The following is a 15,947-nucleotide window of genomic DNA, read 5'->3' on the forward strand; positions in this document are numbered from 1 at the left end:
AGCCTATTAAAGGCTTACTTAATTACTTTAATGACTCTGGACAGGCTTTAAAACGCACTCGGCGCTGGGACGGCGGGCTTGCTGGGATTTGTAAACAGGCGATCGTGTGAGACTCAGCGGTGGGACTAAAAGAGGCGACACTGTTTTGTGAGGGTCCTCGCCCCCCGGTGCCCGCGGCCACTGCGCCCCTGCGCTCCGCGCCCGCGACTGCTACAGGCGCTCGCTCGCTCGCCGGCCCCAGTTTACAGCCTCCTTTTCCCGCCCGGGCTGTTGCCATGCAAATATTATTCTCGGGCCGATCACGTGTCCTTTGAAGGGCCACGTGGATTAACAAAGCTGATCTGCCCCCAGCTCGCCCCCCTCGGCTGCTAAATTTTTTTTTCTTAACTTCTTTAAAACTGATCTTGAATGCATACATCCTCCAAACGCAGCTCCCCTAATCCTAAGGAATAATTCAACTCCTGAATGCACTTGGAGCCCTAGATGGCCGCTTTATAAGGCAACCCTCGGAGCTGGGAGGCTGCAGTCTACCTGGGACACTCGAGGAGGCACACGAGGCGGAAAAGTGGACGGGTGCCCCGCGCCACCGCCTCTCCCGAGGGCGCGTACTAACCAGGATGTCAGACAAGCTCAAGGAACGCAAAGTGAGTCGGCTGAGCCCAAATGGCACTTGCGCCCTGGTGGTGGAGGCGTCTGACTCACCGACCCGCCACTTGTGTGGACCGATGGCAGGGAAGTGCCTACACGGGACTTTGAGTGTGGAGGAATCTCGAGTGGTTTGGGAAGGGGGTGGGATACAGAGAGGAGGGTGCTGAATCAGGGAGACGTCCGTGCCCAGAGGCTGGTGGCCACCTCCCCAAAGGCCTGGGTAGGGTGGCTGGAAGCGGAGCGCGCAAGCGCGGGCGTAGGAGGGCAGAGCTCAACTGGCCCGAGCGTGGCGGGCCAGGAGTCCCTTCCTAGGGCGAATCTGAGCAGTGTGCGCGCCTGGAGAGGCGGTTAGCACGCAGCTGCCATAGCCGCCTCCTTGACGACTTCCCGGGCAAAGCCATCCTAAACGTACAACCCTCTGTTCGCAGAGAACCCCCGTTTCGCATAAAGTGATAGAAAAGCGGAGGAGGGACAGGATCAACCGCTGCTTGAACGAGCTGGGCAAGACGGTGCCCATGGCCCTGGCGAAGCAGGTAACGTTGGCCGTCCGGAGCCGGGTGCCAGGCTTTGGGAGGCCTCTGCGGCCACTCTGCGGAGACGCCCGAGCCTGCAGACACAGAGGGCCTCACTTGCGGGCCCCACTCAGGGAGCCTGAGCGCAGGGCGAGCCTCAGGAGGCTCTGGCGCAGATCCGCAGCCGCGCCCGCTCGCTGGTCCTCTCCAGAGCCACAGTGCCCGCCCAGCAGGCGCCGGGCCGCTGCGAGGGGCCCTTCCTCCTTTTGCAGAGTTCCGGGAAGCTGGAGAAGGCGGAGATCCTCGAGATGACCGTCCAGTACCTGAGAGCACTGCACTCCGCTGATTTTCCCCGGGGAAGGGAAAAAGGTGGGCACGGGTTAGGGAATGGGACGCCTGGGTCAGGCGCCTGTGCCACCCAGAGACCCTGGGGCTGGGAGGGGAGTGACTGAGCGTTCCCGAGAGCTCTGCTGGATCTCCACTCTCCGGGAGGGCAGGGGTCTTGCGAAGGCGCCTCTCCCGGCCCGGCGCCAGCAAGACGGCGAGGGAGAACTGGTTTCCAGAGAGGCTGGTTCCATCGCCTCCTCCCGGGTGGGGTGGGTGGGTGGGGTCAGGCTCTCAGGGAAAGGGGGCGTTTGCGCGTTCCTTGCCAGTCTCTAAGACTGCGCAGAGGGGAGGGCGGGCCTCAAATGGGAACTTTGGCCAGAAAATGTGGTGGGAGGTGCCCTGCACCCGCTCTGGGCTCCCGTGGCAAAGGGGCGCTCAGGGTGTGTCCGTCCTACGGGCTTTCTCGTTCCTCCAGCAGAACTTCTAGCGGAGTTTGCCAACTACTTCCACTATGGCTACCACGAGTGCATGAAGAACCTGGTGCATTACCTCACCACGGTGGAGCGGATGGAGACCAAGGACACCAAGTACGCGCGCATCCTTGCCTTCTTGCAGTCCAAGGCCCGTCTGGGCGCGGAGCCCGCCTTTCCGCCGCTGGGTTCGCTCCCGGAGCCGGATTTTTCCTACCAGCTGCACCCTGCGGGGCCCGAGTTCGCTGGCCACAGCCCGGGCGAGGCCGCTGTGTTCCCGCAGGGCTCTGGTGCCGGGCCTTTCCCCTGGCCGCCTGGCACGGCCCGCAGCCCCGCGCTGCCCTACCTGCCCAGCGCTTCAGTGCCGCTCGCGAGCCCAGCACAGCAGCACAGCCCCTTCCTGACGCCGGTGCAGGGCCTGGACCGGCATTACCTCAACCTGATCGGCCACGCGCACCCCAACGCCCTTAACCTGCACACGCCCCAGCACCCCCCGGTGCTCTGACGCCCACTCGCCCGCCAGATTTCTCTGCGCTTTGGGCGCTGCTTAGGAGAAATGGTGTATATATTGGACACATATTGTGTAAATATTGTACCCAAAAAAAACTGGGCGGGGGGAGGCAAAGAGCGAATGAGTCTTCTGAAGGATCTCCCCCTGGTAATAAACGTTTTCTGATAAAGACGCAATGAGAGGGATTTATTTACTATCCTCTGCTCATCCGCAACCTATCCCCTCCGCGGTGCCAAGGGCGCAAGGCTGACAGGGTTCAAGGTAACAGCCCTCAGTAATTTGGTGAGGGGCCCGCTGCGGAGTCTGAGGGAGGCGGACGTCAAATGGAGGTTCAGACAGATATTCTAGGCGTCGCTAAAGGGCGGGATTCGCGGCTCCCTGCACCTGCCCAGCGGGCATCTTGAGCATTAGCCTTAGAGAAACAGGGGAGGCGAAGAACACTGCCCTTGGCTCTCAAGAAAATGCAAATTGAAGGACCTTCCCCAAACTGACTTAGGCGAACTGTTGCCAGCTGCGACCCGGCGCGCTTCCTACCCGGAGGCAAGTGCCCGACGCGCGCACCGCACGCCCGCAGGTCTGGAATGTGGCGAAACCCGGGCCAAAGCCGGGGCGCGTGGCTGAGTTTACAGTCTTAAAAAACCTCTAAAAAAATACGGAACCAAGTACAATTCTGAGTTGCGGATTAGAAGCATCACTGCTGACAACTACTCAGCGCCAGAGGCTTCCAAGAAGCTGGCGTTGCCTTTTGCGCACAAAGCAGGCCAGCTTCGCGGGCGCTGCGCGTCTAGGCGAGAGATCCACACAGGCCGGGTTGGGAGACGCCCCTTCCCCACCCCTTAGAGGACTGTTTCCTGCCCGCCATCCTCCACCTTTCGGCCACTGGTGCAGGATGGAGACTCTGGGTTCTCCGTTTAAGTTCTCAGGCTTGGAGAGAAAAGTCCTCCTTATCCTTTCCCCAGTGTGATTTTTTTTTTTTTTTAATCTCGCTCCACCCCGAACGTGGTGAGGAAAGTTTGGAATCCAGGAAAGACTTGGCTAGTGGTCTTTTAAGGGGATTGTGATTTTCAGTTCCAGGGCATCTGTGCCCTACCCACAAAATAGCGATACATCTAAAACGGCAAGCTAAAATCCTGTTTCTCTAAGACTCAAAGGGCAAAATAGGGCTCCCCGTCGTTTTATGTAAATAGGTAAAATAAACAATGTATCCAACTGGCTAAATTTGCGTTTGTGGGTATTTAAATTTTTCTTTGAACTTTTGTGCCTCATTAATTTTAATGCCTTTTAAATAAATAATTCGAAATTAGGTAGCACGTTTTCCTCTTTGTTTCCAGAGGCCATTTCGCTGAACTGTGGTGATTTGTCTTCTCCCAGATCCGCTGGAAGACTATAAATTAACTTATTCTATTTTCTCTGGACAGGGTTTAAGAAAGCTCTGACCTAGACTGTTTGCTGAGGTCATGGAATGGGATGACCTGCAATTTGTAAACCATCAAACTTCATTATGCACAGACAGGCAAAAAAAAAAAAAAGAAGAAGAAGAAGAAGCCCTCATTACATTGCCCGTAAAGTGAAAATTACACGTATATGTTTTGCCAGGAGAAAATCTTAAACTTTAGAAACGGTCTTGCTTGTGAGAGGTTCTTGAAACAACTTGTCTATAAAATGTGAGCTCTCTCCTTTCTATGAAGTGATAGAGCTGGAGCATGGAACTGAGAGTGAGACCAGGCGGCCCTCCCGGATAACAAATATACATTGAGCAATATGGGATAAAAACAAATTATGCAGAAATGGGGAGAATGGATGGTGCCTATTATTGGAACACATGTCTTACACCCATTTTCATCACGCTGGATACAGAATATGAAGAAGGCCTTTCAGGGTTTTTTTCTCTGAGCATTAAGCCAGTCTGAATTCCCTTCGGCAGTGAAGCATTGAAGATATAGTGTTACCCTGGAAATATAAATTATTAATATATTCAGCATTTTTGTCACTTCTCAACTGTTAACCAAATTAGACAAAACTTTCTTTTGCTAAGTAGATTTTCTCTTTGGGATTAGCTTTGGGAATGCACAGGGCCACCACAGTAAAAACTGCGGTCATTTACATATAATTTTGCAAACTTCCACTGGTCCATGACAGTCTTTGTACCTCAAATGTTGGTATTCTTGATTTTTTTCCTTTCTCATTTAACTGTGGAGGATAAAACCCTGCTTTGGATTTACAATGACTTTAGGATAAAAGTCGTCCTCCCCTTTCTCTCTTTCCCCCTTTCTCTCTCTCTCTCTCCCCCTCTGTGTGTGTGTATACGTGTGTATGTTTTGTGTCTTTTTCTGAAACCTTCACCCAAAGTCCCAATTCTCCAGGCTTGGCTAAAAGTCAATCTTGGAATAGTTTGACTTTGCAAAAGATTAAAAATGTCACTACAAAATGGAATGGATTCAAATCTGATTGTGACGTGAATGTATTCTTCTTGCAGTGTCTCTGACAATACATTACCTCCAGCTTCCCAGCTATAGCCCCCACTCCTGTCTCCCTCTGTCTGAGTCTCTTATGCCCAATCCCTCCACTTTCTTTAAGTAAGTTGTATAGTAATGGTTTCCAAGAGAGGCCCAACCAAACCTAGAAATAACAAAAACCAGTGGGTTTGGGTGGAGGTAACCCATTGTGATGCTTCTGAAAGGGGCAACCTCTTTTTTCTTGAGCTTCATCCTTGAGTGGGCAAGAATAAAAATAATCATCCCCATGAAATCAAAGGTTTTCTCCAGAAGCTCAAGGAACAAAGCTGATGGCTGGTGCTTGGGGTGGGTCCCTGTGGCCCAGCAGGGCTGGAACTAGTAGCTTCCAGGCACTCCAGCCGCCCCTGCCGAAAGGGCGGTAATACAGAGCTCACTTGTTCTTCCAAGCGTTGTTGAACAAAGACAGCCCCGTGTGTCAGTGAGAACCTCTCCAGTCCAAGCTGCTGGATACCAGGAAAGGAAGGTGGAGGAGCTGCCATTGGAAGTGCCTGAGCCCACAGAGACATGGACTTCTGGGAACCTGGTAGTGGGCGTCTGCAGAGAGTAACAACAAGAAATGAAAGGCACATAGGTGTGAAGAAGAATTCGATAAATACTTGAGGAATGGCTGAATGAACTGCCTAACAGTGCTGAGCTCTTGGAGTTCTGTATCATGTCCTCCCTATCCTCAGTCGCCACCCTGTGTCATCAGAGACTAGCAAGTAATTGTACATCCACCCAGAAATCCATGGAGCACTCCACACACATTCTGAGGATTGTCAGAACGAGCAACAGTCTTGCCTTTGCGTGGACATTCTACCTTGTGGTCTGGCAGCAGGAGACCATGCCTGGCCTGCTTGGGTAGAGCAGTGAACTCTCCCTGCAGGTCCAGCTAAATGCAGAACACAACTACAGAATTTGGGTTCAGAACTAGCTTGATGGAGTTCTGCTCCTTTCACATGGAAAAGCTCCAGGTTGGGCCAAGTCAGCTTCCACCCTCTTTTCTGCTTCATTTATTATTCAGAGTATAAGTTCTGGAGTTGGACAGCCTGGATTTGCATTCCAGCTCTGCTATCTACTAGCTGTGTGACTTTGGACAAGTTGTTCAGCCTCTCAGAGTCTCTTTCATCATCGATAACACAAAGCTATCACAAGGTCATACTCCCTAGGGTTGCTATGAGGATTCACTGAGTTGGGACATCGAAGCACTCCTGAGAGTGCCTGGCCCATACGGAATGTTCAGTATATGTTAGCTATTAGAATACATTATTTTTAATCTACTCTCTCTTCCAAAGAGTTAGATATTTAGGGCTAGTTCAACCTAAAAAACAAAATGCCCAGGCAAATCATGAGAAAAGTCTTTAATCCCAGGGCTTTTTAAACCCTCAAGTCTTGCTCTGGAACAGACAATTGTCTTCATTTAGGAGAAGTCAGGATAGGGGTTTCTTTTTTTTTTTTTTTTTTTTTTTTGAGACGGAGTCTTGCTCTGCCGCCCAGGCTGGAGTGCAGTGGCCGGATCTCAGCTCACTGCAAGCTCCGCCTCCCAGGTTCCCGCCATTCTCCTGCCTCAGCCTCCCGAGTAGCTGGGACTACAGGTGCCCGCCACCTCGCCCGGCTAATTTTTTGTATTTTTTAGTAGAGACAGGGTTTCACCGTGTTAGCCAGGATGGTCTCGATCTCCTGACCTCGTGATCCGCCCGTCTCGGCCTCCCAAAGTGCTGGGATTACAGGCTTGAGCCACCGCGCCCGGCCTAGGATAGGGGTTTCTAACTTCATCCCACCATCAGCCTTGGAGTCGTGCGCCCTGCTTCAATCTGTGATTGGTTGTCAGATCCCTTCTAGTAAATTTGGAATGCTATCCCTCACAAGCTTTTATGTACAGAAATTTGGCCTCATGTTGTTGTATGACAGCTCTTGTACCTGCAGCTACACAATCCCTACAGTGTAATGCCTATTCATGTACAAATCTTGGCCACTGCAAATTTTTTTTTGGCCCATGAGGGACACAAACTAATTCAATGTTCCTTAAATACACTTTTGGTAGCACCTCAATGCTCTTCTCAGCCTCCCCCCCACTTTCCGTTTAAGTTTTCCATTCCGTTTTTCCCTTTTGCCTATTGTATTTATCACCTACCGCTCCACTCCCGAGTTTACAGTCAGCCTGAGGAGTCAACCCGAGATGCAGGTTCCAGCCCTGCTGCAGCCCCCCAGCTCCCTGGACTCTGTCCCCCAACTCCCCTCCCTTTCTTGCTTGGCCTTCAGCTCTCCTTCTCCCTGGTTTTCTGGTTCCTGAGGTCTGACTCCCCAGCACCCATGGCCTGGCCAGAGGATTGATCCATGTACATGTGTGCCCGATACTTCATGTGTGTCTGCGGTTGAGAGGGACTTTTATTCCCACTGCTCCTGGCTCCATGTGGAGGGATATTACTGGAGTGACAGTCAGCACCTCTCCGCATGACTTTCATATTCCTCAGGGATCTCACTGGAGTGTCTGGAAGCAGGACCCAGGCATGCTCCACTCAGCCCCTTTCTCTTTGGTGTCAGCCTGCCCATAGAAGGCAAGCAAGCATGCCCGACTGGCCGGTTGGAAGATGTCTAGCTCTTCCTGTGCTTGTGATGGATATGCTTAATTCTTTTTTTTTTTTTTTTTCTTGAGACAGAGTCTCACTCTGTCGCCCAGGCTGGAGTGCAGTGGCGCAATCCCGCCTCACTGCAAGCTCCGCCTCCTGGGTTCACGCCATTCTCCTGCCTCAGCCTCCCAGTAGCTGGGACTACAGGCGCCGCCACCTCGCCAGGCTAGTTTTTTGTATTTTTAGTAGATACGGGGTTTCTCACCGTCTCATCTAATTGAGACCAGGATGGTCTCAATTCCCTGACCTCGTGATCCACCTGCCTCGGCCTCCCAAAGTGCTGGGATTACAGGCGTGAGCCACCGTGCCCGGTCTGGATAAGCTTAATTCTAAGGTGAAATGTTGCAAGCCCACTGTCCCTGTAAACTGATGTCACATCCTCCTGTCAGTTGCAAAAGAGACATTTTTATCTCTGCCTGACACCTACATTTATATATCAAAGGGTTCTGAGAACAGTAGGAAGAAAAAATGGTTACTGGCTATCCTAAAAGCCCAGAACCTGGGTGCTTATCTGTGTGCAGCTAGGAATGGAGATGCACATACATGCCTGTGTACATGAGTGGTGCAGGCCCAGGAGTGCCACATACGTGTGTGCAGGGTGTATGCTTGTGTACACAAGGGTGTGCATGAAGGAACCTAGGGCCAGAGGAAAGAGCTCCCCAATGAAGAGAATTGCTAGGTTAGAGCTCAGTGGACCCAACTTACTTCTGGCTCACGTGGGAGATAAGAAGCTATCATTATGAAAGTCTGGGTACTGGTACCAAAACAGATACATAGACCAATGGAACAGAACAGAGACCTCAGAAATAACATCACACATCTACAACCATATGATCTTCAACAAACCTGACAAAAACAAGCAATGGGGAAAGGATCTCCTATTCAATAAATAGTGCTGGGAAAACTGGCTAGCCATATGCAGAACACAGAAACTGGATCCCTTCCTTACACTGTATACAAAAATTATCTCAAGATGGATTAAAGACTTAACTATAAAACCCTAAACCATAAAAACCCTAGAAGAAAACCTAGGCAATACCATTCAGGACACAGGCACGGGCAAAGACTTCATGACGAAAACACCAAAAGCAATGACAACAAAAGCCAAAATTGACAAACAGGATCTAACTAAACTGAAGAGCTTAGGCACAGCAAAAGAAACTATCATCAGCATGAACAGGGAATCTACAGAATGGGAGAAAATTTTTGCAGTCTACCCATCTGACAAAGGTCTAACGTCTAGAATTTACAAGGAACTAAAGCAAATTTACATTTAAAAAAAATCAAAAAGTGGGCAAAGGATATGAACAGACACTTCTCAAAAGAAGACATTTATGTGGCCAACAAACATATGAAAAAAGCTCATCATCACTGATCATTACAGAAATGCAAATCAAAACGACAATGAGATACCATCTCATGCCAGTCAGAATGGCGATTATTAAAAAGCCAAGAAACAATAGATGCTGGCGAGGTGTGGAGAAATAGGAACACTTTTACACTGTTGCTGGGAATGTAAATTAGTTTAACCATTGTGGAAGACAGTGTGGTGATTCCTCAAGGATCTAGAACCAGAAATACCATTTTACCCAGCAATCCCATTACTGGGTATATACCCAAAGGAGTAGAAGTCATTCAACTATAAAGACACATGCACACGTATGTTTATTGCAGCACTATTTACAATAGCAAAGTCATGGAACCAACCCAAATGCCCATCAATGACAGCCTCTATAAGAAAATGTGGTACATATATATTGTGGAATAAATACTATGCAGCCACAAAAAGGAGTGAGATCATGTCCTTTGCAGGGACACGGATGAAGCTGGAAGCCATCATCCTTAGCAAACTAACACAGGAACAGAAAACCAAACATCACATGTTCTCACTCATAAGCGGGAGTCGAATAATGAGAACACATGGACACAGGAGGGGAGCAACACACATCAGGGCCTGTTAAGGGGGTGGGAAGCAAGGGGAGGGAACTTAAAGGATTGGTCAATAGGTGCAGCAAACCACCATGGCACACACATACCTGTGTAACAAACCTGCACATTCTGCACATGTATCCCAGAACTTAAAGTATAATAATAACCATAATAATAAAGAAAGTCTGCAAATCTGTGCGATTATACTTTTGACCAACTCCCTCTATAGCAAGTAGAGCAAAACAGAAGAGTGGCAGCAAGCAGCATTATGCTGAATAGCGGCATGGGAGATGGGGGAAAGTTACTGAAATGCTAGTAAATGGGGGTGGGAAATTGAATGGAGTAGGAACTCTGGGCTGGACTATAGAGAGAGTGAGAGGAAAAAGGACCCCATGAGAATTGGAAACGTGAGGCAAAGAAAAGTCCCAGTACCTTTTCCCTTAGGCAATTGGTCAGCACACAGAGCCCTGCTGACTCTTTCAACCAGTGAAACGTTGGTCCTTATCCTCCCCAGGTGAAGGGAAATGCATAATTGTTGCAACATTGTCCCCATTCACACAAACCTGTTTCTGGAATGGCTTCAGAAACCCTAGGTATGAAACTCTGACAAAATTACATGGAATGTGTGTTCTATGTTTTCTCTGGACTTTCGTTAATTCTTATAGTCAAATAGTACCATTGCTAGAGGCATTAATTATAGCATCACTGAGAGACATGGTGATTAAGAACATAGCCCTGGAGCTAGACTGCTTGGGTTGGAGTCCAGGCGCAGCTGTTTTCTACTTGTATGACCCCCAGCGCCCAGTTTCACAGCTCTGAGCTTCAGTTTGCACCAGGTGAATGGGACAGGTGTGCCTATCCCACTGGTGGGTGGGAGGATTCAAGAAGTTAACAAAGCAGTGGCTGGATAATAGTTTCAACCCCATAGCTGTTAGCTATTAGAACTGAAATCTGGCCGAGCGCAGTGGCTCACACCTGTAATCCCAGCACTTTGGGAGACCAAGGTGGGCAGACCACCTGAGGTCAGGAGTTCGAGACCAGCCTGGCCAACACAGTGGAACCCTGTCTCTACTAAAAATATAAAAATTAGCCAGGCATGGTGGCATGCACCTGTAATCCCAGCTACTCAGGAGGCTGAGGCAGGAGAATCGTTTGAACCCAGGAGGTGGAGGTTGCAGTGACACAAGATTGTGCCACCGCACTCCAGCCTGGGCGACAGAGTGAAACTCCATCTCGGAAAAAAAAAAAAAAAAGAAATGAAATCTGTGTGAGATTTCAACATGGATGAAAACTGTATCCCTTAAAATTGGTTACCTACTTACAATATTGAATTTTTGAAAAATTGTTGATGTTGTCAATTGACTGCCTTTTTTTTTCCTTGAAGCAGTCTTAATTTTAGCATTTCTCTCTTTTTTCTTTTCTTGTTTTGTTTTCCTGGGTGATTGTCTTTAAAGCATCTCCCTCTTTGCATCAGGGAAAATATTAAGAATGGAAGAAAGGAGGCTGTGTGGCAGTGTGCCTATAATCCCAGCTGCTTGGGAGACCAAGGCGGGAGGATCACGTGAGCCCCGGAGTTCTAGACCAGCTTGGGCAATGTACAGAGACCCCATCTCTAAAAAAATTTTAAAAAGGAAGGAAGACAGAGATATTGTTTAGTGCTGGTATTACAGGCGTGAGCCAACACACCTGGCCCAGAGATCTGTTTTAGAACTTGCTAAGTATCAGGTACAAAGACAGCTCCAGAAGATCCAGGTATTAAAAGTGCAAAGCAGCCACTGGAACAGGGCAGAGATTTGTCTTAATGCTGCATTCACACAACGAACACACTGTTTGGAGAGGCCTTGATGGAGCTGGGAGAAATGAAGAGGGGGCCACCTCGCCCAAAAGAGCCTCTTTGACGCCTCTCAGGGCCTGGCACGGTGGTGGGTGCTTTCCCACGCAGTCACTGCATTTCGTCCCACAGTAACCTCTGCAGTAGGCATCATCACGCACAGCCTGCAGCTGAGGGCCAACGCAGCTTGTCCAAAGTCACATAACTATTTCATGGCAGCATCAGAACTGCAACCATAATATGTTTGCTTCCCAGTCCAGTGTGCTTTCTTCTATGCAGCAGCTGCCAAATCAGCAACATTTTCATACTCCCTTAGAATAGCAAGGTCTAAGGCTAAGTTTAGAAATACTCTTCTCTCCCGGTGTAAAGTTGTCGTCCTCCTTGACTTCAAAACTGAGCAGTTCAGTGTCCCAATGTACAGTCTTTAAAATTCAGCTTTTAAAAAAAATCACACCCCTTTCCATTAACAATTTTTTTTTACTTTTTTTTTTTAGAGATAGTGGAGCGCAGTGATGTAATCATAGCTCACTGCAGTCTTGACCTCTCTGGCTTAAGTGATCCTCCCACCTCAGTCTCCTGAATAACTGGGACTCCGGGAACATGCCCGGCTAAGTTTTTTGGTTTTGTAGAGATGGAGTCTTGCTCTGTGCCCCAGGCTGGTCTCAAACTCTTGGGCTCAAGAAATCCTCCTGCTTTGGCCTCCCAAAGTTCTGGGATTACAGGCATGAGCTATCACACCCAGCCGACATCCCTTTTAAACTGTTTACCAAAGCAATGTACGCTCACATAGAAAGGATAAAGCAGACACAAAAACACCTGTCCCACCATCCAGATATAAGCACTGTTAGCTTTTTTGATAAGCTTCCTTACAGTTTTTTTATGCACACACTAATTTAAAAATACATCTTCAATAGCTAATACACTTATATGGGACAAAATGTCAACTATACTAATGCATATGTGGTGACAAGTAAGTCTTCCTCTTATGTCTGTCCCCAGCCATCCACTGCCCATCCTAGGAAGCAGTCACTAGTATCAGTTTTTTCTGTATCCTTTAACAGATGGTCCGCACAGACACATAAACTGAGTAATTTTTAAACTCTTGGTTTTTAAAAACAGTATATTATTTTATGAATAAATACAAACACATATCTAAGTTTCCTTCTCCCCTAGAACTGACTCATCTTCTGTCTTACCGCTTTCCCGGCATGTCACACTCAGATTTGTCCAAGATGTTGAACAGCCAGTCAGAATCACCTTGAGGTAGTCCTTGCTGGTCAGTCCAGCGTGAGAGCAATCAAGTTGGGGAAGGCTTTTCCCCATAAACATCCCACCTGAGAGAGACAAGGGATCTGAAATGACACAATGCTGCGTCTGTCCCCAGCAGGGCTGCACGTGTACTGGGGTGTGAGGCGCTGGATCACAGCTCTGTGTGCAGCATCCTTCCAGCAAACTAAGTCTTTCTACGTGGTAAGGGTCACTGGCCCATTCGACTCCCTGACGATTCTGTCGACTAGAATACCTGCAGTTGCCTGAATTTGCGGAGCTCTCCCTGGCCTTTGCAGAGACTCCTCTGCCTCGAGAGTCATCCCACCACCACCCCAGCAGCCTTACCTCCCTTCTTTACATGGCGAACTCCAGTTTCCTCTTTAGGGGGTAGTCTCTGTCTGTTTTGGGAAGCTTCCTCTGATGTTCCATCTGCTCACCTCCCGATCCCCGTGAGGAACTGCTCTCTGTTCCTCTTCATCACGTGTGCACGACCCCTGCCATTCATTTAACAAATGCCTGTTAAGTGCCTGTGCGTGCCAGGACTGAGAGAACTGGAAGCAAGGCAAGCAATGTGCTGATAGCAGATAGAGGCTATTGAGGAAGGCATTAGATACAGTAAGTAATTATGAAAGTGGGACAAGTCCAAAAGAGGAACTCTGGGGCATGGGCAGAGGGGATCCACCTCAGAGGCTCTCAACGGGTCGAGTTGAGGCAGAGAAAGTTGCATTTCAGCTGATATCAGAAGAAAATGTAGGAATTAACCAGGTGAGATGAGAAAGAAAAGGAAGAAAGAGGTTTCAGGTAGAGAGAACATCATTGTGAGGTCTCCGAGGCATGCAAGAGGCCCTTTCCAGGAGCTGGTGGTTGTCTAGCACGGCCTGTGAGTTGTTGGAAGACTGGATTAGATACGCCTTTCAATCTCTGGTTTCCGTGTAGAGAAAGAACTAGAGAGGAGCAAGACCCAGACAAGGACCAGTATTTGTAGCATTTACGTGGGATTCCTCTAGAAAGAGCTGAAGCCCAATATCCACTTAGTTCAGTCTCATAATTCTGCACTATTTTTGATGGCTGACTCATCTCCGAGCTTTTTATTTATTTATTTATTTATTTATTTATTTATTTATTTGAGACGGAGTCTGGCTCTGTCACCCAGGCTGGAGTGCAGTGACCGGATCTCAGCTCACTGCAAGCTCCGCCTCCCGGGTTCACTCCATTCTCCTGCCTCAGCCTCCCGAGTAGCTGGGACTACAGGCGCCCGCCACCACGCCCGGCTAATTTTTTGTATTTTTTTAGTAGAGATGGGGTTTCACCGTGTTAGCCAGGATGGTCTCGATCTCCTGAACTCGTGATCCGCCCGTCTCGGCCTCCCAAAGTGCTGGGATTACAGGCTTGAGCCACCGTGCCCGGCCTCCGAGGTTTTTAATAGGGCACTAGATCATACTCATGTTTTCAACCCCAGAACTTAGCACAGAGTCTGGCACAGAGTATGGGCTCGAGAACTGTCCATAAAAGACCAATGTAACAATTCCTATGGTCGCTGAAGCTCTGAGATGAGGCTCTTCTTTTGTTAAACTGTGTAGAGCAAGAATGCAACACAAAACGCAGTCTCTGACTATTTCTGATAAAATGTACATTTAAGGCCAGGCACCGTGGCTCACGCCTGTCAGCCCAGCACTTTGGGAGGCCAAGGTGGGAGGATTGCTTGAGTCCAGGAGTTTGAGACCAGTCTGGGCAACATAGCAAGACTCTTATCCCCCCAAAAGAAATATATATATGTATACATATGTGTGTGTGTATATAATTAAAACAATAGCATCTTTATGACACAAATGCCAACTTCCAAACTTGAAAATAATGACAAGTATTTTCCATAGTAGTGGAAGCAACCTGAAGATCCAACCACAGGTGACTGTTTCCGGTAGCCACTGAAACTGATCCTGAGGAAGACTGTGCTTGACATGGAAATGATAACAATGACTTCAATAATAAAAAATAGACATCTATCAGAATAGGGGTCAGGCGTGGTGGCTCACGCCTGTAATCCCAACACTTTGGGAGGCCGAGGCGGACAGATCACTTGCGGTCAGGAGTTCGATACCAGCTTGGCCAACGTGGTGAAATTCTGTCTCTCCTAAAAATACAAAAATTAGCCAGGTGTGCTGGTGGCCATCTGGAATCCTAGCTATTCAGGAAGCTAAGGCAGGAGAATCACTTGAACCCAGGAGGCCGAAGCTGCAGTGAGCCAAGACTGTGCCACTGCACTCCAGCCTGGGTGACAGAGGGACTCTGTCTCAAAAAACAAAAGAATAGGCCGGGTGTGGTGGATCATGTCTGTATTCCCAACACTTTGGGAGGATCACTTGAAGACAGAAGTTCAAGACCAGTTTGGGCAACACAGCAAGATCCTGTCTCTATTTTTAAATGAATATATAAATTAATAAAATAAAACAAAACAGGCCTGATGTAAACACAGCCAAATTGCACTGCTAAGTGATGGGGATAGGATTTTGAGTGTTAGCGAACAGAATAAAGATAATGTAATGCCTCATAAAAACTGAACACTTTAAAACACCTTTTTACTATAAAATAAAACAAAGATCCAGGAAACCACACAAAGCAAATAGGGGCTTCATGATTTATCTTTTTTTTGTTTTGTTTTTTGTTTTTTGTTTTTTTTTTGTTTTTTGTTTTTTGTTTTTTTTTGTTTGAGACGGAGTCTTGCTCTGCCACCCAGGCTGGAGTGCAGTGGCCAGATCTCAGCTCACTGCAAGCTCCGCCTCCCGGGTTTACGCCATTCTCCTGCCTCAGCCTCCCGAGTAGCTGGGACTACAGGCGCCCGCCTCGTCGCCCAGCTAGTTTTTTTTTTTGTATTTTTTTTTTTAAGTAGAGACAGGGTTTCACCGTATTAGCCAGGATGGTCTCGATCTCCTGACCTCGTGATCCGCCCGTCTCGGCCTCCCAAAGTGCTGGGATTACAGGCTTGAGCCACCGCGCCCGGCCCATGATTTATCTTAAGGTGAACAGCCTTGTAACCACCACCCAGGTCAAGATAGAACTTTGCCCCTTCCCTGCCACAACCTCTTTCTCCCCAACTAGCTAACCACTATCCTGGTTTTTATAGTAATCATTTCCATGGATGTTTTTAAAACATAGTTTTAACACCCAAATGCATCCCTGGACAGTCCAGTTTTTGTCTTGCTCATTTGAAAACATTTGGCATGTTTTTCAGATCTCTTCTAATCCATACATTCCCCTTCCATCTTCGTCATTTCCTTACAATCCATCTGTTGGATCAATACATTGGCTACTTGGCCAGGACAGTCAC

At 48.4% G+C, this 15,947-nt stretch overlaps 1 protein-coding gene across 1 annotated transcript; it reads left to right on the plus strand.

Annotated features, from left to right (window-relative positions):
* Positions 1–617: 617 nt before the first annotated feature.
* Positions 618–4,151, plus strand: HELT (helt bHLH transcription factor). The gene is made up of 4 exons (XM_033213308.1): positions 618–776; positions 1,077–1,181; positions 1,310–1,529; positions 1,963–4,151. The coding sequence occupies exons 1-4, from the start codon at positions 618–620 to the stop codon at positions 2,460–2,462; spliced, it is 984 nt and encodes a 327-aa protein (XP_033069199.1). The 3' UTR covers positions 2,463–4,151.
* Positions 4,152–15,947: the final 11,796 nt, after the last annotated feature.

The sequence above is a fragment of the Trachypithecus francoisi genome, unplaced genomic scaffold (genome assembly GCF_009764315.1).
Source record: "Trachypithecus francoisi isolate TF-2019V2 unplaced genomic scaffold, Tfra_2.0 Lachesis_group1, whole genome shotgun sequence".
In the NCBI taxonomy this organism is placed as follows: Eukaryota; Metazoa; Chordata; class Mammalia; order Primates; family Cercopithecidae; genus Trachypithecus; species Trachypithecus francoisi.

Bases quoted from the DNA above. Each gene is read 5' to 3' on its own strand.
- HELT (XM_033213308.1), top strand. From the start codon at position 618: ATGTCAGACAAGCTCAAGGAACGCAAAGTGAGTCGGCTGAGCCCAAAT. The intron at 777-1,076 runs GTTTGGGAAGGG...CTCTGTTCGCAG, and splicing joins GTGTGGAGGAATCTCGAGTG to AGAACCCCCGTTTCGCATAA. The intron at 1,530-1,962 runs GTGGGCACGGGT...TCGTTCCTCCAG, and splicing joins TCCCCGGGGAAGGGAAAAAG to CAGAACTTCTAGCGGAGTTT.